Source organism: Ranitomeya variabilis, chromosome 4, assembly GCF_051348905.1.
Source record: "Ranitomeya variabilis isolate aRanVar5 chromosome 4, aRanVar5.hap1, whole genome shotgun sequence".
NCBI classification, from domain to species: domain Eukaryota; kingdom Metazoa; phylum Chordata; class Amphibia; order Anura; family Dendrobatidae; genus Ranitomeya; species Ranitomeya variabilis.
In genome coordinates this window covers 282,399,197-282,421,728 of record NC_135235.1, presented here as the reverse complement: position 1 = coordinate 282,421,728, position 22,532 = coordinate 282,399,197, and the positions used below count along the sequence as shown (strand labels likewise).

Genomic DNA, 22,532 nt, shown 5'->3' with positions numbered 1-22,532 from the left:
GCTTTTTACAAAAATACTGATACCCCCCATAATAGTTATTAATTTACACTCCCCACATGTTTACTTCATATTGGCATCATTTTGAAAATGAAACCTTATTGTTTTACGACGTAATAGGGCTTATAGTTTTATGCGCAATTTTTCACATTTACAGCAAAACCCACTTTTCAAAGGACCAAGTCACTTCTGAAGTCACTTTAAGGGGCTTACATAACAGAAACCACCCATAAATTACCCCATTTTGCAAACTACACCCCTCAAGCTGTTCAAAACTCATTTTTAAAAACTGTTAACCCTTTAGGTGTTCCACAGGAATTTTAGCATGAGCCAAGAACCAAATATGACGATATCGGTACCACCCGGAGTGACTAGATGTAGTATTTGTAACAAAATTTAATCCAAGTTATGTAAATACACACTGAACATGTCATGTGCATATATATATATATATATATATATATATGTTACTCCATAATATCTTCAACATCGGACTCTGAATCTGACTGTTGTTCTACTGGCTCGTCTTCAGTACCCTTGTTCTGGCATGTCTGTAATCTGCACATGTCTGTGCACTTCAGGCCATTGCTGAGGCAAGTACACTGAGGAAGTTCACATGACCGCACACACTTGCAGGACAGTAGCTGTATAATAGCTTCTGGTGCTGGTGCCCCTTGCATCCACTTGACAACAAGCTTTCCGTCGTTATCTATCATCCAACCGCAGTCTGTTGGGTTTGCAACCCATGGCTGGCTCTGCAGACTTCTCCTCCAGATCGCAGCCTGGTAGTTTGCACGCAGTGCATGCATGAAAAGGCAGTCCTGGCAAGGAGGGAGTTGACTTGACTCTACCACTCCACGTCTGGCACAGAACAGCTGATAACGGAGCCTGTTTACCTCAGTTGTTTGGGTAGTTGGCAGGTACATGTGGCAGGTGATTTCCTGTAACTTCTCAAAAAGTTCGGTAGACACTTCCCATGAACGACCAACTTCCTGAAAGGCATCCTGGTATGTCTTGTTCATCTTCAACTGCTTGAGTGTCGTCATCTTCCCACGGCCAGCGAATGCACTGACGGTGTCACAGCCTGTAAATGCATGCATACCAATCAATGAATCACATACGCTGCCTCCCAATGTTCGGCTCAGAGTGGTGATATCCAGGAATCTTGTCCGGTTCTGTGTACCGCATTTCTGGAACAGGTGGGATGGGATTTTGTGGCACATGCCCAGACACAGGACCATGACATCAGTATCCTCCGAAGTGATGATGACCGACTTGTAACCAGATTCTGCTGCATGAAGAGCATGGAGAAGGAGGCGTGTGTCTGCTTCTTCTTGATTTGACTTAAGGTCAGCAGCCTCTTCCCACTGTTCTTTGGTGATCTTAAAGCAGAGCTGCTCACATGTGACATACAGCTCCTTCTCCTCAAGCTTCTCCCTGTGGTGTTTCGCCTTCCATTCTTCTACCAGAAACTTTATGAGACTTGCCTTGTTGGAGGAACTACTTAGAAGCTTTTTCCACTGCTGGATGTTGTGCCCATGTTGAATGTTCTTGAAATGGATCCCTGTGCCTTCATATCTGTTGACTCTTTCTGTATCTTTGATGGATGTCTCCTTGTAGACGTCAAAGACAATATCAATGCGCTTGCTCTTAGCACCCTCATGGATAGCGCGACTCATTGCTGTGCCTGCTAGCTGGCCAAATGTTGCATTGTTTCCCTTCAGTTTCTGAACCAGGCTCATCCCATCAATGATGGTTGCAGAGGGCTCGGGGATCACTTCTGCAGGACGAGCATTCCTCTCCAACTCCCTTGCGAGGGCAGCCTTGTTGGTCTTGCGGATAGACCCATCACCATTGGCAAGTGCCCATGGCAATGGACCCAGGGGATGAGTCAAGACATCACTCATTTGTAGCTTTCTGTTCTCAGCTACAAGTATCATCTGGCCAAATAGGTTTCTGTCAGCCTTCAAAATTACCTCCTTGCCAAGACCTTGTCTGCGTGTCTTCATTTGGATGTTAGAGAACGTTTTAAGTTTGTTCTTCGTCATCTTGTCATGAAACAATGTAGTTGGCTTATCGGTACCCAAACGCTCATCCTTGAATGTTTGATATGCATCCTCTCCTATACTGTATGCCCCTTGAAGGTCTTTGGCTACATCTGGTGGTGCTACAGTCGCTGTTGACAAACTGATAAGTTCACCATTATGCTCTTTGTTGAAGGGGTTCACCCAACCTGTCTCCAGCAGTTGAACGAAAGATTGGACATCGGCTTCATCTCTTCTAATCCTAGACACCTGTAGGTCTGAATGGCTGAAGTCAGTATATTGTTGGCCTACCAGGGCCCTCAGCTGCCTCAAGTACATACTGCGGTACTCTGATGTCAGGTAGAACCTGGAAACAGCTCCAACTTTGAGGCTGAAGCCTTTTGTGCCCCCTGGTGTCTGGGTGTCTTTGATGATTGTCTCTTCAATGGTCTGGTCCACAGGAATTCGTCCAAAAGGATTCTTGCTACCGATCTGGACCGAAAAGCCACCTTGCATGAAGTATTCATGGACCTCTGGGTGTTCTATGGGCAGCCGAGACATTGTGGCATAGTAATAGGTTAGGTATCGGGCATAGTTGACCTTGTCATAGGCAAAACACCATGGTATCATCTGTCGGATTGCTCCTAGGTGAAGCATCCAGTTGCCTTCTCTTGAAGCTCGAACCAGGGCCAGCATGGTCTCGACCATGTCCAAGTATGACATCCAGAATGCTGAGAGTTGTTCATTTCTGAGGGTCTCAAGATAAACTTGAAAGAGCTTCAGGGTAAGTGTGCAAGATTCATTATCCAAGAGCTTTTCGAAGGATCCCTGCGACACACTGATGCGAAAGTTTGTGATGTTCTTCAGTGTTTCATCCAGATGGTGAAGGTCCCTTGCATGGTTTTCTTCTAGCCATGGAAGGAAGTTTTTCCATGCAAGCCTCATAAGTGCTTCATAGACCAGCTTGTGTAGTCTCACTGCTCTGTTGTACCTCCGGCCGTCCATCACTCCAGACACTGATCCTTCAGCGATTACACCGGATTCAACACACAGATCTCTAAGGCCTGCATCCTGAAATCTGTTCCCTATGATAGAGAGGAGATTACAGATTGTGTGGAAGACACCCATTCTAATTATAATGTTCTTGAACTTCTCCTGTTTCCAGATAACCTCGGCAGCTTTGGCATAGAGTGCTTGATCAAACACACACACAATTCTGTTAAGCTTCAGGGTCTGCATGATGGCATGTGTTTGCTCCAAGACTTCATTCACAGTGGACATGGCTGTTGCAGGAGCATTGATAGTGGGCAGGTAGCTTACAGTGTCCTGGGCCACTACAATGTCGCTGCGGATTTTTATGTTGAACCCAGTCCAACTGCTGGTGGTCTGATCCTCATGGTCTGACATTCTAGCCAGGTCACTTTTTGGGGTTTCCACTGTGGGGGTACCTCAGGCAGCCTTCAAATGTGACATGGCCCCCTAGATTTCTTCCAGTGAATCCGCCACCCAAAAACCACATAGCGCTCCTTCCGTGTTGAGCTGTGCTGTGTGCCCATACTTTAGTTTACGAGTACATGTGGGGTGTTTCTATAAACTGCAGAATTAGGGTAACCAAGTTTGGGTTTGCCGTTAACCCTTGCTAGGTTGCAGGTAAAATTGGATTACAATGTAATATCTGGAAAAAAAATGAAATTTTGAAATTTCGCCTTCATTCTGCTAAAATTCCTGTGGAACACCTAAAGGGTTAACAGTTTTTAAAAATGAGTTTTGAACAGCTTGAGGGGTGTAGTTTGCAAAATGGGGTAATTTATGGGTGGTTTCTGTTATGTAAGCCCCTTAAAGTGACTTCAGAAGTGACTTGGTCCTTTGAAAAGTGGGTTTTGCTGTAAATGTGAAAAATTGCGCATAAAACTATAAGCCCTATTACGTCGTAAAACAATAAGGTTTCATTTTCAAAATGATGCCAATATGAAGTAAACATGTGGGGAGTGTAAATTAATAACTATTATGGGGGGTATCAGTATTTTTGTAAAAAGCAGAGAATTTCAAAGTTAAAAAATTGCCGATTTTTCCAAAATTTCCGAATATTTAGCATTTTTTTATATAGAAAGGTAAAATATATTGACTCCCATTTAGCACTGACGTGAAGTACAATATGTCACGAGAAAACAATCTCAGAATGGCTTGGATAGGTGAAAGCGTTCCAAAGTTATTAGCCCATGAAGTGGCACAGGTCAGATTGGCTTAGGCACTTGGGTACAAATAGGCCTAGGGCTGAAGGGGTTAATAAGCTACGTATATGTAAGGGCTATCATATCAAAAAATAAACTACAGACATGCATCTACCTAAAAATACCAAAGAAAATTAGTCACTCCGGGTGGTACCGATATCTGGCCCGGCTCATGGACTATAAGACCAAATTAGAACTTTTTGGTGTTGACTCCACTCGCCGTGTTTGGAGGAAGGAGGACGAGTACAACTCCTAGAACACCATCCTAACCATGAAGAGAGATGGGGGAAACATCATACTTTGGGGTTGTATATCCGTAAAGGGGACAGGACGACTGCACTGTATTGAAGGGAGGATGGATGGGGTCATGTATTGTGAGATTTTGGCCAACAACCTCCTTCCCTCAGTAAGGGCATTGAAGCTGGGTCTTCCAGCATGACAATGACCTGAAACACACAGCCGGGGTAAGTAAAGAGTGACTCGATAAGAAGCATTTCATGGTCCTGGAGTGGTGTAGCCAGTCTCAAGACAGCAACCCAATTAGAAAATCTTTGGAGGGAGCTGAAACTCAATGTTGGCCAGCAACAGCCCTGAAACTTGAAGGATTTGTAGGGAGGAGTGGGCCAAAATCCCTGCTGCAGTGTGTGCAAACTTGGTCAAGAACTACAGGAAACACCTGATTGCTTAAATTGCAAACAAAGGTTTCTGTACCAAATACCAAGTTTTGTTTTATTTTTGTATTGTATCAAATACTTATTCATGCAAATTATGTAAAAGTCATACAAATATGTCCCTCACAGTTGAAGTGTACCTACGATAAAAATTAGACCTCTCCATTCTTTGTAGGTGGGAAAACTTGCAAAATCGTCAGCGTATTAAATACTTATTTTCCCCACTGTACATTCTCTATCAGTATGTCTTTGGAGTGTGGGAGGAAATCGGACTACCTGGATGAAACCCATGCAAACACAGGGAGAGCATACAAACTCCTTGTAGATCGGTGCAACGCAAAAGAACCAGCTTCAATCATCCTCCCAGATAAATGGAGTCGATTTTGTACCATTTTTGTTAGTTTAACATCATTTAAAAGTAGGGTAATGCATGGGGTTACCCTTCAGGAAACTTCAACTGGATTTCCTTAGGATTAGACTCTTAGGGTACTGTCACACTCTGCAACTTTCCAACGATCACGACCAGCGATACGACCTGGCCGTGATCGTTGGAAAGTCGTTGTGTGGTCGCTGGAGAGCTGTCACACAGACCGCTCTCCAGCGACCAACGATGCCGAAGGCCCCGGGTAACCAGGGTAAACATCGGGTTACTAAGCGCAGGGCAGCGCTTAGTAACCCGATGTTTACCCTGGTTACCATCGTAAAAGTAAAAAAACCCAAAACCGTACATACTCACATTCCGGTGTCCGTCAGGTCCCTTGCAGTCTGCTTCCCGCTCTGACTGAGTGCCGCCGTAAAGTGAAAGCAGATCACAGCGGTGACGTCACCGCTGTGCTCTGCTCTTACATTCCGGCCGGCAGTCAGTCAGTGCGGGAAGCGGACTGCAAGGGACCTGACGGACACCGGAATGTATGTTTTTTTTTTTGTTTTGTTTTTTTTTACTTTTACGATGGTAACCAGGGTAAACATCGGGTTACTAAGCGCAGCCCTGCGCTTAGTAACCCGATGTTTACCCTGGTTACAAGCGAACGCATCGTTGGATCGGTGTCACACACACCGATCCAACGATGACAGCGGGAGATCCAGCGACGAAAGAAAGTTCCAAACGATCTGCTACGACGTACGATTCTCAGCAGGGTCCCTGATCGCTGCTGCGTGTCAGACACAGCGATATCGTATGGATATCGCTGGAACGTCACGGATCGTACCGTCGTAGCGACAAAAGTGCCACTGTGTGACAGTACCCTTAGGCTAGGTCATCAAAATGAGATCAGTGGGGGTCCATCACCCCCACACTTGGCTGTTATAAGCGGCTAGTTGTAAACAGCTTAAGGAGCTTGATTCCCTGTATAATGGCAGTTCACTGGTGCTGTAATTTACTATTCAAGTGAATGGGAGATAAGTTGTAGGACTTGGGAGCGCCCTGTACACCCTAAGGGTATGTGCACACGTCCGGATTTCTTGCAGAAATTTCCTGAAGAAAACCGGAAATTTTCTGCAAGAAATCCGCATTTTTTTTTTTTGCGTTTTTTTTCCGTTTTTTCCGCGGTTTTTTAGCATTCTGCAAGCGTTTGACAAGTGTGACCAACTTTTTACTATAGATGCAGCTTATGCAGCATCTATAGTAAAAGATATAATGTTTAAAAATAATTTAAAAAAAAAAAAAAATGGTTATACTAACCCTCTGCAGACAGCCAATCTCCTCAGCGGTGTCCGTTCTATAGATGCCGGTGTGGTTCAGGACCTTCGATGACGTCGCGGCTTGTGATTGGTCGCGTGAGTCACATGAGCGGTCACGTGACCAATCACAAGACAGCGACGTCATCACAGGTCCTGAACCACACCATCTATAGGAACGGAAGAGAGAGCATTCACCGGAGAGGCGGGAACACTTCGGGGGCCATCAGAGGGTGAGTATATGACTATTTTTTATTTTAATTCTTTTTTTTTTACCAATTATATGGTGCCCAGTCCGTGGAGGAGAGTCTCCTCTCCTCCACCCTGGGTACCGACCGCACATAATCTGCTTACTTCCTGCATGGTGTGCACAGCCCTGTGCGGGAAGTAAGCAGATCAATGCACTCCTAGGTGTGTGGAATCCCCGCAATTCCGCATTTTTAATGAACATGTTGCTTTTTTTTCCGCGATGCGATTTTTTTCGTGGAAAAAAATGCAACATTTGCACAAAAAATGCGGAATACACTGTAAATAATAGGAGGCATATGTAAGCATTTTTTTCTGAGCGTGTGCACATGGCCTAACAGAACTGTGCTCTTTCGGCTCCGTACATTGCTTTTATCTGGCCTCTAACGGAGCAGATAACACCTGACCAGTTGGGTGCGTCTGATACATGGATTGGTCATCAATATGTTATCCCTGGACAATCTCTTTTAATTAGTGCAGCTACAATGGTCACTGTGATTCTTTAAGGAATAAAATTAAAAGAACTGCTCTAAATCGGTTTTATAAGACTGGTCAAAGGAATTAGATCAAAGTACCTCCAAAGATATGATCAAACACAGCTACATAATTTCCCAGCGTAAGGACAGTGCAGTATCCCCCTAGAGGCACAGCATGTACCCTCTGGGGTACCACAGGTATATAAAATTCCCTCCCAAGCCTTGCTCCAATTCTCTAATATAAACCATGTACAGAATTCTCTCATGTATTTTATTTCATACCTTTTCATTTCCTAATCTATTTTAAAATTTGTGTTTTATCATTTGGATAATTTACACGCTCGACTACCATTTGAGGTCACAAGATTTTCCTCTTTTTTTCCTGTGGCATCACAGATGCCAACAAATTTGCCATTTTCTTGAGTCAATGTAAGCTGTGCAGCAGCGTCCGGCGATTCTAATTATCCTGCTGCCAGGCAGATGCAGCGAATCGGCTCTATGTTAATCAGTTCCATTAGGTGAGGAGGGCAGGATGGCGGGGACGCGGCCCTGGATGGATTCCTGTTTGGTTGATGTGTTTATGTTCGGCGTCTGCGGTACAATGATGCAGTGTCACAAGGTGCCAGGTATCGCTGAGCGCTCGCAGCACGGCCTCTCTGAAACAAGTCCCCGCACTGCGTTCTGTAACCTCACATTTCCAGTACACGCTGCTTCTCGTTTACCGTGTTTTAAGAACGCCGAATATTTAAATGCCCAATTCCTCTCTACTCCATTCTGTGCGGGCTGCAAGCGATGAGTATAGGCGAACATCATCATTAGATTTCGCAGCATGGCTGGCGGAGACGGAATATCCATCCTATGTTTTATATCCTTTCTTTCCCACTTTTCTCGTCTCGTAGTCAGATTGCTGTATTCTTTGCAGATCACTCCTCAATCCAGCTGGTTTTAGTTTTACATATCTGTGTTTCTCCCCGTGGTGTCTGAATTGGAGGTGTTGGGAAAAGCTTACCCTGGAAAATCTCTCCTAATACCTCTGCGGCCATTGATTTAACCCACTGGTTCTGGATTGCTTCGCTGTCTTCCCTGTCAGTTGTTGATGTCCAAACGCCCCGCTCCCTTCTTATTTCCTTATTCTTCCTCCTTGATAAAATGTTGGGGGCTGAGGGAGGGAGGGCGAGTTCTTGATGTGCAGCCTGATCTGTATCTGGAACATTTTATACTGAGACGTTGTGCAGATGGAGAGAGAGCGTTACTCAAATCCCTAAGCCAAGCGTTTCTTTTGGATACGTGCCTGCCCGAAAGAGCAGAGCTTATTACCAGACTTGTTTGGGAAAGCCTAAATTGAGTTAAGGCTGATTTCAGACAATTTCGGGCCATAAACGAGCGCTGATCGAGCATATTCAGATCGTTCGATGCTTGTTTGACCCGTGAGCTATATGGGAACAGATCAACCCACTAAGTTATTCTATCCCCCCCCCCCCCCCCATGAATATTGTCAGCGGCAAAACCCCAGTCTCCATGGGTCGATGTGCAGACAATGGTGATGATTTTTATGCCGGCATAAACGATCCGATAAGCTGACCGACTTTCTTGTACATCAGCTAATCAGCATCACATTGACATCCTCCTGTGATCAGAAATGAGCGTCCTCTGAAAGGGGGGATTTGATCCCCATGAAGACAGTGCCTGCACCCCCTGTACAGGCGCTTGTCCTGCTCTTTAGAGCGGTCTGCTCCATTGGGCTCAGGTATAGCACCATTTACTTAAATACAGCACATGCTACTTTTTGTGTGGCGGCACACTGGGTTTTGCAATCAATTTGTATGTAGACTGTATCTGGACACTACTGATCATGTGCCTTGTGTTGAGACCCCCATACACAGTAGACAAGTCATCCGAACCCACTGATATTGTTCAATACGGCTGTATGATAGAGCGCTCTAAGAATTCCTGTGTATGGGGGAGTTGAGTGTGGTCAGCCAATCAATCCATCAGCAAACGGCTATCTAATGTTTATAGGGACCATAGACTAAACGTCCGTTTACTGGACTGACCGGCAGCATCATACTGCCGCCGATCGGTTGATTGTATACCTGTTTGCACAGACAGAAGTAAACAATGCTAACTGAGCATAGGCTGCTATAGTTCTCGGCAGCACAAATCCATTTTGATCAAGGCAATGAGCTGCTGAGAACAATTAGATTATATTAGATATATATCTATATAGTGCTGCACGAAAGATCATTTCACCCTATGAGCAAGTGTTTTGTTTTTATTCGTTCATTGACTGATCGGCAGCCTGTGTAAAGGACAAGGTGAACATGAGACGAGCGTTAACAACATTTGCTTACAATTATTTGCGGTTTATATGCCCTTTAAGGCCTCAGTCAGACATCCATTTGTTTTTGTGTATGAGAAAAATGTTATCAATGTGCTGGAGACCATTTCTATCTGTATTTGCTCGGTGTGTCTATTCTTGCCATCAGGTTGGCATTCGTTTTGCCCATAATGCAAAATAAGTTGCACGCTTCCATCAAAAACACGGATCATTTTTTAAAGACTCAAGAGAGACTAAAAGCGGAAACATGGACCTTGGCGTAATTTAGTTGATCTGGAGATGGGACATACACAAGGGGGACCTTTTTCCTTGTCATACATTACATTTTGTAACTGTACTTTTCACAGAGGAAACAGTGTCTGATCCAAAAGTTAAAACCCGTAACTTTAGTAACATGCACATAAGGATAATCAATAAAGGTTATCTTTTCCAATCAGACCATTGGCTGTAATGCATTGCACAGAGATCTCTAGCCTGTCGGACTGGTCTCGCAGATCACGTAATTGATCGGAGTTGGCACCCACCGATATTTCATTAGGATAGAACCGATTTCTCTTGTCTTAGCATCCTGGAGTGAAACCTTTCTATCCCTTATGATGGAGTTGTCTGTCTTATGCTATTTACAAGCTGCGGTCGCTCTGATAGATATTTCGGAATGTTTTGGCTCAGACGAGACAGATTTCAATCAGATCAAATTGGTGTTATACACGAAGGGTCAGATGACATGGATCGACCGGAAGTGCAATACTACCACCACTCGGTAAACTTTTCCTAAGCGCACGGAGTGATCTGTACTAGTTTGGTACTCATAGGCTGCCATAGTTCTCGTCAGACCTGTTTACATGGGACGACGCACTAACGAGAACAATGATTTTTGTGCTGCCCAAAATATCATTTCACCCCATGAATAAGCATTTTGCTCATTCATCAGGTGATCGGCAGCCTGTTTTCACGCACGATAATCATGAATGGTTGTAACCACGCACATTCGGTTCATGATTATCTTGAAGTGTAAATGCAGCTTTATTGTGTTTGATCTTGATCCAGTAAGACACATTGTTCAGATATATGTACATGTTGAGCCCCCCCCCCCCATACACCGTACATGGCTGTCTTCCGAATAGTGGTCCGGCCCACCAGTGGGCCAGCAGCTAGCCATCTTGCCCGACTCTCCCGTACACAGGAGCTCTTGGGATCTTTAATTTTCTTCTCCGTCTTCCACCTTACTGTTGCTGTAATCTTCAGCGGATTTTCTGAGTATGGTCCACAGCATGTATCCTAATTATTTGCTTTATTAGGAATCATGATGGGTCACATTGAGGCTTGGGATTCCACTTTACACTTGGCTTTGAAGGCTGCAATCTCTGTATTCTGAGGATTGCTTCCCTCTCACTTCTCAGAATAGCTTCTAATTTGCGACGTCTTGAGGCTTTGTGAATGAATGAATAAATCATACCCGTATGCATGAGCCAAGGACACTGGAGGTGGCCCTCTTGTTTACCGTCTCCTTTTGGTGGGTGAAGGCTGGAGCAATGATACGTTCTTGGGCGTGCGGCACGGATGACAGCCGTTAACGATTTTATCTTCCCTATGAGGACAATGGGAAGGAATATCAGGCGGTGGCGCTGCGCCGTGTTCAGGCTCAGTTAGCTGACATTGTGCAAGAACAAAGTGTTCAGGGACTGGCGGAGATATGAATCTGTGGAAGCAATAAAGGATTAATTCACACAGCGTTTCCTGTAGGATCACCGGGCTTTAATCCTAATAAGGTGCTTAATACTAGATCCTGTCTTTGCTCTTGTTCCCATCACAGACCCTGGAGCTCCTGCCGTCATCTCCGTGTGTTGGGCATTACACCATATAAATAGATGTATTGTTCAGGATATCACTCTTCCTGATCTGCTCGTCATTTTAAAAACACATGGATTGGAAAAGAGGGGAGGAAAGTCCATGATCCGGCGGATACATTGCTTCATGTTGTCAGCCCGTACTTTGGCCTCTCCTCGAAAAGGAACAGAAAGGACTCCTGCGATTCCCAGGGATGAGGAGTGAGGCCTGTGGGTCTGTTTAGCTTCATTGACTTTCAACAGGAAGGCAGGAGAGGAAGCTGTGAACAAATCAGCGCAAATGTTTGTGTTCTGATTCCTAGGCAGGAAAGAGCCGGTAGATGGCAGCTGGCGGATGACCGGCTCCGTTTACATTACAATAAAAATCCCATCACCTTGAAATTGTCTTCTCTTTCCAATGGCCGGTTATGGTTTGCCCTGGAAATTGATATAGTCACTGTAAACATATATATTATACTACAAGAATAGCTGTAGACGCGAAGAACGACGTGTGCAAGATTCCAGCGTTTGTTGTACAGTGCGACCTTGCCTCACCATTACTGTCAGAAAAGTCAGTGTATAAAATTTCTAGAAAAACTGGGTATGCCACAATAGTCAGCCATCCAGCCCGGCGGTCAGGGTCTGCAATAGTCCAACATGGGCATAGGAAAGCCTCTTTTTGACCGGAATCTTTTTCGTGGTGTTTTAGGCCACCTCTTATTTTTTTCAGTATTTAATGTTTGTTTTACTTATATTTGTAAAAAAAAAAAAGACCATGGAAATGTTTGAGTGCTTTTTTTTTTGTGCCGTTATTTGTTTGTCACGTTGACATTTTTTAAAACCCCATACTGAAAGAATTCGGCATTTTAATTAAGCCACAAACCTAAATGCGCTGTATGAGGGTATTTAATATTTTACTATAATTGCCCGGGCATATAATATTGATGAGCGATCATTATAGAAGGTCATCAGTATCAGATCGGTAGTGGTCCGACACCCTGCAGCTGCACAACGCCATCCAGCGAGTAGTGGCCACTGACGTGTACTGCAGATCAGCTAGCCTTTATCAGCTACATTTAATGCTTACTTACAGCCTGAGCTAATGACAGCTGGATGACGGGGCTGTCAGACCTTATAGTAGTGATGTATCCTAAGGATTTGTCGTCAATATGATGTGACCAGACAATCCCCTTAAAGCAACGTCTGGCCGATGCGGTTTTAGTGCCCACAAATAGGTATTAAAAATGCAGTATTTTTCAACCATCTGCCCTTTTTAGGTGTGTGGTGACTATGTACAATGGTTTTTGTGTGTGTGTTATTCAATCTGCATTGGGTGTGTTGTGTTTTTTTTTTCTTTCTGTATTTCACCTATGCTTTGTTTATAGGACATTTAAAGGACAGGGATAATGCATGTTTGCAATGCAACCAAATAATAAAATGCCCCAAAAATTGCTTGCTGTATAACAATGCTATAAAATAAGACAGTGCAAGAGAGGTCTGCTGGATATATGAACGTTGATCTTCTAATCCTGGTGGTTCGGACCTTTGATCCTTTCTTTTATTGGTATGCATACCACATTCATGACTCATAGGGGTTTCCACCCAGCTTTCCCAGGCTCCCCAGCAGGCTATGTAATGATTAACCTTGCTCCCATTACCAGATTACTCGGTTGTGAATGCTTGTATTTGTAGCATGCTGTCAGTGTAGTGCACACACTAGTCATACCTTTTTTTTTTTTTTTTTCTCATGTTATAATAGGATTTTCTTTCTTCCCGTGAAATCAAGGCTATTGACGCGCCTATGAGCACTGATGTAATATTATATAGCATGTGCATCCTTGAATGATTGCCCTATTAATAGATGACTGTTTGGAATGGGTAGATCAGTGTATTTATTCTTCCTTTCCATCTTTTTTTTTTTTTTGCACAGAGCTTTTTGAAGCACCGGGGTTGTTGGAGTGGTCCAATTTTTCCTGGAACTGCGTGACAAATTCAGAAGACTGAAGCCCAGGCTCACAGTCTACCTTTCACGGAGGCCCAGCCGTGAGAGGACAGAAGAAGGCACGTGGCGAATCATGACGGCCGACAAAGAAAAAGACAAAGACAAGGATCGAGACCGGGATCGGGAGAGAGAAAAACGAGATAAAACCCGCGATGGCGAAAACTCTCGACCACGGCGCAGCTGCACTCTGGAGGGTGGTGCCAAAAACTATGCCGAGAGTGACCACAGCGAAGATGACGATAACGAGAACAGTGGCACGACGGCCGAGGAGGCTGCCAAGAAAAATAAGAAGAAGCTGCCAAAGAAGAAGTCGCGATACGAAAGGGCCACCAATGGGGAGATTACATCTTTCATCACAGAGGACGATGTGGTGTACAAGTCGGGAGGTAAGATCCTTCTCTATCTCCAGCTCTTCTGAGACGGCGGCAATGATAGAATATTAATGAATATAATTGTATTTATATAGTGCTAACATATTCCGCAGCACTCTTGTTAGAAGCGTTTTATTGCTGTATACCTTTTGTGTAGATTAGCTTTGTATGCTGCACTATTCCATAGCACAAACATAAGATACCTGCCCAAAATGGATGTTACGGCCTTCGTAGGGTAAAAGGATCCCTATGAATGTGTTTGGCTTATATACCACAGTCACTTTCTGCACCATTTGCACAGTTATACATTATAAGGTACAACAAATGAAAATTAATAGATTTCCTTCCATCATAAATGTCCTGGCCTTTATGACCCGTGTTCTCCTACAGGATGTTTTCACTATGACTTTGTGATCACTGGGGATTTCCTTTAGTGTCCCCTGTTCATTGAATACAGAAACGTTATTTTTAACCTAGGTAACTTTGATGAGCGTTGGTTATTTTTCTATAGTCATTGGAGAATACTTCAGTAAATCCTACTGAGCTACAACTCTGTATAGCTTATATGGAGGGAAAGGGACTAGAACTTTATAGCGCCACCTGTTAGAATCGACGATCCTACAAGTCACTATCGAACCATTAACGATCCTTGCAATAGGACTTGGGATAAAAGCCAAATTAGAATCTCAATTTGCAGAATAAATAGGGGACCCTTCTCTATTCTCAGTGTTGGTACTGCGGGTCTGACGACACACAGAACAAATCTACATGACCTTGAATCTCAAATCACAACAACTTTTACCTGTAGTAAAGCAAGTCCTCCTCCCTCACAAAATGTTAAAAACAGACACCCCACACTTTCTGTAGAGAGACAGACCCTTACCCCACGTGTCTGGTTGAGAGAGAGACCCCTGCCCCACACTTCCTGTCGAGACACAGGCCCCTGCCCCACACTTCCTGTCGAGACACAGGCCTCTGCCCCACACTTCCTGTCGAGACACAGGCCCCTTGTGCCACACTTCCTGTCGAGACACTGGCCCTTGCGCCACACTTCCTGTCGACACACAGGCCCTGGCCCACACTTCCTGTAGGGACACACAGGCCCCCTGCCCACACTTCCTGTAGGGACACAACAATACGCATGCTTCATGTAATCCATCTCATCTAGTGATGGGCAGTCCGGCTCTTTTTGGTGATCTGGCTCTCATGGCTCCGCTCACCAAAAAGAGCCGGCTCTTTCGGCTCACGAACCGGCTCTTTTTGGATCCTAAATGGATCCCTATTGCATATCTAGTCAGGCGTCCGAAACTCCGCCCACCTACCACAGAAACTCCGCCCACTTCTTTAGAGCCAATTAAATTGAAGAGTGGGCGGAGTTACACATGCCGAAGCCCGGGATTTTACGCCCAGTGAGAGCCATTCAGGAATTTTAGTGGCTCTCACTGGCGTGCCGCCTCCCATCGTTCACGGCAGGGAGCCGGCTCTTTGTGTCGGCTCGTTCGCGAACGACACATCACTAATCTCATCGTCTCTGCTGTGGTGTGGATAACACTCGACAAAGGGCATTGGACACCAATTTAGAAAGAAGAGAAAAGGCCAGTGACTGGCACTTTGTATTGAGTTTTTGGAGATAAGATAATGTGATTTGCAGATGTGCTTGAAAACCTTGTCTATTAGCAAATAAAACAAGGTAGTACATACAATCACCAATGTCAGACACTCACTGGTCTGCCTGGGATCGGTATAATCCGCTGCAATAAATGATCCATGTTGACACAAGCAAATTTCTGGTATTTGCACTGTGCTAATAGAAAACTCAGGCTTATTAAATAATTAATTTGGGTGCCATGATTTGCTTAGCTTGTTCTGCTGTATGAGACCATTCCTTAGTCATCGTTCTGCTCTCATCAATATACAAGGTAAAGCTTTCAAAGCAGAATATTAATTGTCCAAGGAAGATGCTTGCGCCCTTCTGTATCTCTGAACTGAATATATAGCTGAAGTTCTCCATTTTCTCCCAGCAGTTCTGTCCTCTTATACATAGTGAAAACTGGCCTTTTATTTTCTTAAAAAATATACCTATTTATCAGAAGCGAATGACAAACTACTGACTGTTTAAGAAAATGTACCCTTTCAGTAGAAGACGTTTATAGTCTTGTTCAAGGCGCTTTATTTGAAATTAGGGTTTGCCAGGTCTGTCTTGTTAGCAAAATCTTTTATATTATTAAAATTGTTCTCTTAAATGGATATACAATGAAAAATAAAGCATCATTGCAATAGTTGTTTGTTAAAATATCTTGCTATTTTTTTTCTACAGCTCTTTAGCGGACTATGCGTCTCCATGGCAGGCATAATCTCCCATTTTGTTCCTATTCCTTCCGTTGCACCAGTTCCTGATAGACCTCCTCGTCCCCTTAGCGTGCCTTGCGATCTTGCTTGCTGAGCATGTTTCCTGATGCAATATCCAGGATCCTTTTTACGAGCTCCTATGTGCAGATAAATATTTGCTGTTGACGAAATAGATCATAAAAAAAAACATTTTCATGCAAGATGTTTTTCTGCTGAACCCGAGTCGCACAAGTTGATAACGAAAGCCCTTCGAATGCTGAGGCAGCTTGTAGCATAGAGGAAATAAATGGCCGCCTGCGCCATCATGTGTCATTACCTACCCTGCACGTCTCGGCTTCACAGCCCTTCTCTCCGCATGACGCAGAGCTTAGTACAAATAACATATTTAGCCTACTGAGGTTAGAGCCATGCTCGCGATTTTAAGCCCTCTGTTTTTAGAGGAAGACGGAAAGGTTACACATACTTACTCAGATGAGACTCTGCGTTTTATCAAGCAGCCCCTCGGGATTTTCAGCAGTAATGCCGGCTCGCCCAGCATTTGATAGTGAGCGATTTATGCCACCTTCGTCCAGTGTGGTACGTGGAGAACTCTCGGCTGCCAATCAGCGGCATTACAGGGTGCTGTCAGTGACAGCCGTGGCTGCGGTTATTAATGTGCAGCTTTTTCATTTTATGATTAAAATAGAGACCGAATACTGCAAGGCGGAATCGAGACGCAATGGATTAAAGCAATATTTATTTTTATTATTTTGTTTCTTGCAATGGACATTCAGTGCCGTCACCTCCCTGAAAGCCTAATTGGCAGTGTGACATGTAAGGAGCATACCGTGTAGACCAATGTATCATAGAAGTAATAGTAAATCAGCTGGGTAATTTATCCAAATAGAAAAATATAGAAGCTATAGCAATTGGATGTATTAAAACTTAGCCTTTAATAAATAGTATAAGATATATATTCACACAAAAAATGAAAAAAACAAAGGGAGGGACCCGTGAATTAAAGTACCCTGCACCCAAAAACACAGAACGAAAAAAGACCAATATATATAAACATATAGGGTATTTAAAATTTTGACTGCACTACTGTTTTACCAGTGGACAAGAGATCTATCACTAGTCCTGATTTTTCCTATATTGCACACTTTCCCAAAAAGTGCATATAGTAGGAACTCCCTACTTTAATCGGAGTCCACGTATCTTTAATATGTAAATCAAAAAAAGGGTGTACGTAGGCAATAGTCACCTTTATTGTATTGGCCACCCAGGCCACACACTTCTAATAGGTCAATTCAATGGTGTCAGTCAAATAGTAATTAGCAGCATGTCACTTTTGCTTCATAGGACATAGATTCACTAGACCACAATCAAAAAAACTCCTACTTCCTCATCAATATTAGATAAGCGTTTCACAGTTGTGATCCGGTGTAACAAGATAATATCACTTTTTTCTTTTTTAGAAGCACATAAAGAAAATACTCCAGGGCACCATAACCAATGTTAACTCCGTTTAGCAAAAATGACCCACTACTGTATTCACTGTGGTCATATCATTTCTTGCTTGGAAGCCCATACATGTATTTAAAGTGCTTAAATGACACACCAATCAATGTAACGTGTGCCTCATAAAAGTAGACCCACTGCTGTGGATAGATCTCACCCAAATCTGGAGAGTATGCTTTGCCATAGTATGGACCCTCAGTGGGAAGAGATCTTCAAATGAAGCCGTGACAATGGACAGCGTCTCCCATGGGAGACCACAGTGAATACAGTAGTGGGTCATTTTTGCTAAACGGAGTTAACATCCCTTTGTTTTTTCATTTTTTGTGCGAATATATATCTTATACTATTTATTAAAGGCTAAGTTTTAATACATCCAATTGCTATAGCTTCAATGTATCATAGACCTCTCAACAAACTACGGGGCAGCCTGCTGTTCAGCTTATAATAAGCACCGATCCATGATGGAATAGGCTGATCGACACTCAGATAAAGGCACAGATCCGTGATGGAATAGGCTGATCAACACTCAGATAAAGGCACAGATCCATGTGGAATAGGCTGATCAACACTCAGATAAAGGCACAGATCCATGATTGAATAGGCTGATCGACACTCAGATAAAGGCACAGATCCATGATGGAATAGGCTGATCGACACTCCGATAAAGGCACAGATCCATGATGGAATAGGCTGATCGACACTCCGATAAAGGCACATATCCATGATGGAATAGGCTGATCGACACTCCGATAAAGGCACAGATCCATGATGGAATAGGCTGATCGACACTCCGATAAAGGCACAGATCCATGATGGAATAGGCTGATCGACACTCAGATAAAGGCACAGATCCATGATGGAATAGGCTGATCGACACTGAGATAAAGGCACAGATCCATGATGGAATAGGCTGATCGACACTCCGATAAAGGCACATATCCATGATGGAATAGGCTGATCGACACTCCGATAAAGGCACAGATCCATGATGGAATAGGCTGATCGACACTCCGATAAAGGCACAGATCCATGATGGAATAGGCTGATCGACACTCAGATGAAGGCACAGATCCATGATGGAATAGGCTGATCGACACTGAGATAAAGGCACAGATCCATGATGGAATAGGCTGATCGACACTCCGATAAAGGCACAGATCCATGATGGAATAGGCTGATCGACACTCAGATGAAGGCACAGATCCATGATGGAATAGGCTGATCGACACTCAGATGAAGGCACAGATCCATGATGGAATAGGCTGATCGACACTGAGATAAAGGCACAGATCCATGATGGAATAGGCTGATCGACACTCAGATAAAGGCACAGATCCATGATGGAATAGGCTGATCGACACTCAGATAAAGGCACAGATCCATGATGAAATGGGCTGATCGACAAAAAATATTCTTAAAGGGAAGGTACCGCGTTTGTAGATCATTAATAAATCACTGTAATGTAGCATAACATGCTGCTATAACCAAGTTTTAAATGCATGTGAAACACATTTCGTGTGTTATATGAGTTTAAAGAAGGCACTGGGGGCTGACATCTTGGTTTCACAGCAGTAGCAGGACACTATCAGTGTCATTTTACGGCACCCCATGGACATAGGGTCAGCGCCGGTCTATTATCTCCTATCTCTAACATTGTAGCTGCTTTAGCAGTGAGCTGGGCACGCCTCTGTGGGCACAACTCACTGCTGTAGGTGTGACTGGCCACCATTTTACTATAGCCCAGTGCTATCTGCCGAGCTCCACTTACTCTCTATCGCAGGAGAGAAGCACTCACTGGAACCGGAGGATGGAGAGTGGGGAGTGCGGGTGATTTACCTCCCTGCTCCTCTGTACTTCTGTCCAGGCACTTCACGTTCTGAGCAGACATCCTCTGCTCCTCACACGCTGCCCTCCCTGTGTGCTTCTCCTGCTCTGTCTCCGCCTCCCCCCTCACACACAGTCGGTAAGAAGCTGCATTCACCGCTTGCAGACAGGGAGCTGACACCTGGAGAAAGAGCAGGGCAGCTGACAGGACAGGGATTAAGGTGGGGGAAGGGGGGATGGCTGCTGAGCCCACTCTCTTCTGCTCTTCTGTAAACTCTGTAGCTGTGCTTCTGATGCAGTAACTGCTGGTGATGGCAGATCACAGGGCAGTCACACACAAAATGGCGCTGCTCTGTGATGCTGCTCTTCATTCTGCCCCAGGGATACTAGACCACCCAAAAGGGGAGGGAAATGCTGATGTCAGCAGTTACTGCCCCAATTTTCCAGCTAACAGTAAAGATGGTAAGTCTTACTATAGCTGCTTGAGGTCTAAAACGGAAAATGCTCCCCCTAGTGGTCAATATATATATATTTGTAAGAAAATATATAATATTTTTCATCTAGAAATGTTTGCCAACAGTGCAAACATTGCATTAATACATTTTATTTACTATTTTAAGTTTAATTTCACAAAAAAAACAAACTACAAGAAAACTGGTGGCACCTTCCCTTTAAACCCTCTTAATCAATTATGTGATGTAGTGACTGTATGAACCCCTTAGTGACCACCAGTATGACTTAAAACTTACGTGCGATATAAGACAATCCATAAGCTAGTTAATAAATAACATTTCCCACATGTCTACTTTACATCAGCACAATTTTGGAAACACAATTTTTTTTGTTAGGATGTTATAAGGGTTAAAAGTTGACCACCGATTTCTCATTTTTAAAAGAAAATTTACAAAACCTTTTTTTAGGGACCACCTCACATTTGAAGTGAGTTTGGGGGGGTCAATATAACAGAAAATACCCAAAAGTGACACCATTCTAAAAACTGCACCCCTCAAGGTGCTCAGAACCACATTCAAGAAGCTTATTAACCCTTCAGGTGCTTCACGAGAACTAAAGCAAAGCGGAAGGAAAAAATGAACATTTTTACTTTTTTCACAAAAAATTTACTTTGGAACCAAACTTTTTATTTTCACCAAGGTATCAGGAGAAAGTGGACCACAAAATGTGTTGTGCAATTTCTCCTGATTACGCCGATACCACATGTGGGGGAAAACTACTGTTAGGGCGCATGGCAGGGCTCAGAAAGGAGGGAGCACCGTTTGACTTTTTGAATGCAAAATTGACCGGAATCAATGGTGGCGCCATGTCGTGTTTGGAGACCCCCCTGATGTACCTATACAGAGGAAACCCCCCAATTCTAACTCCAACCCTAACACAGCCTGAATACTAGAAATGAGCAATTTTGATCGGGTCAGGGCTTATTCGGCAAGCTATAGCACTTACCGAATAAGCTGCAGAGGGAACCCGGCTTCCAGGATCGCTCCAGCTGATCATCTGCACACACAAACCAATGGTGGGAGGCAGCTAGTCTTACTTCAGGTCATGTGAGCCAGAAGGAGAAAAGACCAGCGCTGGAAACTGGGGAAGACGGCCATCGTTAAGTATTTTAATACACTACTTCACATTGATAATTAGGAGGGTTCAGGGGATAAGTTACTGAGACTTCTTTAATTCGTTTCCATAAAGGTTGCGTGTTGGGAGCAGCACATGCCCGGCTTACACAATAAGATGTGCTGCCAACAATAATTCTTTTGTTTCCTTTTAGACCACAACAGGTTTTGCTCAATGGCTCACTGATCACTATCACGACTGGGAACGAACACCCATTCAGTCACTTTAATCGGCCCCTGTATAAAGCCCATAATGCTAAGAGGGCCCATAGATTGCAGCCTCCCATGCAGACCTGCTTATTGTTTCAATTATTTCATATAAACGTGTCTACAGACAAGATCCATAATGTTGGAGTTACTCCTGATTACCCAGTTGCTTGGATAGATTAAACTTAACTGTAGCAAATTAATTTGATTGTCCTCATGAGATCACTGTTATCCGATGATTGTTCGGTCAACAGCTCTCTCCCGACTCCCGATGCACATTAGCTCCCCTCTCGGCCGAGCGGCCGTGTGTTTTCAACCAGGGCAGAGGAGAAAACCGCTGCCAGACTCTTATGGCAGCTCTTGAAAATAAATGAATCGAGTTTTGAAATTTCAACTTGCCCGATCCGTCTCTCCTCCAGCATCATCTGTCCTGGGACAGTCTGGTTACACCTATACACATTAGATTGGAGGCTGGACCAGTTGAAATCAGCGTGTTCGGCTAGGTTTGCAGCCAGAGTACAGAACTCGAAGGACAGACCGGCCACCGATCTATTGATCCTATGAGGGTTTAGAGATTGGATTGTGAGACCCGTCTCCGGTCCGTAAATCTTGCCCCGTGACACATGGATGTATGATTGCAGCATTATGAGCAGGGGGTGTCTAGGCTCCAGCATTATTACTGTAGAGGTTTTCCAAATCCTCCACTTTTATTAGTAGTCTTTGTTCAGCAATTGAAAACGCGGTTTATTAGAAAGTTTAATGCCTTTTTATTATCCAGTGTTCAAGGTCTATTTGTATAAAAACCGAGAACCAGAATGTTTTTTTTATATTCTAATAATCGGTCCTGTAGCAATCAGTCCAAGTTCACATGTATAAACAATAGCGCTGCCATATATGTACAGACTAGTATTATCTTGTGCCATTTGTATATTGTTGTCTTTGTTTTGTTTTTTTTTTACCCCACTTGCTCCTTCTATTCTGAAAATTCACGCTCACCATAGCAACAAATTGATTTATTGCAGGTTATGTACTGCTAGTACCGTTTCCACCCATCCCCACAAGGGGCTATTGATTTCCACAGTCAGCTGGAATCGCTGATAGCTTGGCGGGATATGGCAGCAGTGTTTGTCCCTTCCTCCGCGAGGAAACAAAGCGCTTGATTAGTGCG

The 22,532-nt window shown here is 43.9% G+C and overlaps 1 protein-coding gene across 4 annotated transcripts in view; it reads left to right on the top strand.

The window, feature by feature from the left end:
- The window catches only part of RERE (arginine-glutamic acid dipeptide repeats), a 365,478-nt gene that overhangs the window by 136,531 nt on the left and 206,415 nt on the right, over positions 1 to 22,532 (top strand). For all 4 annotated transcript variants that reach the window (XM_077250042.1, XM_077250043.1, XM_077250040.1 and 1 more), the window contains exon 2: positions 13,417 to 13,874. In XM_077250042.1, the coding sequence (XP_077106157.1) occupies positions 13,562 to 13,874 (313 nt within the window). In that variant the 5' untranslated portion in view covers positions 13,417 to 13,561. The remainder of the gene's footprint in view (positions 1 to 13,416; positions 13,875 to 22,532) is intronic.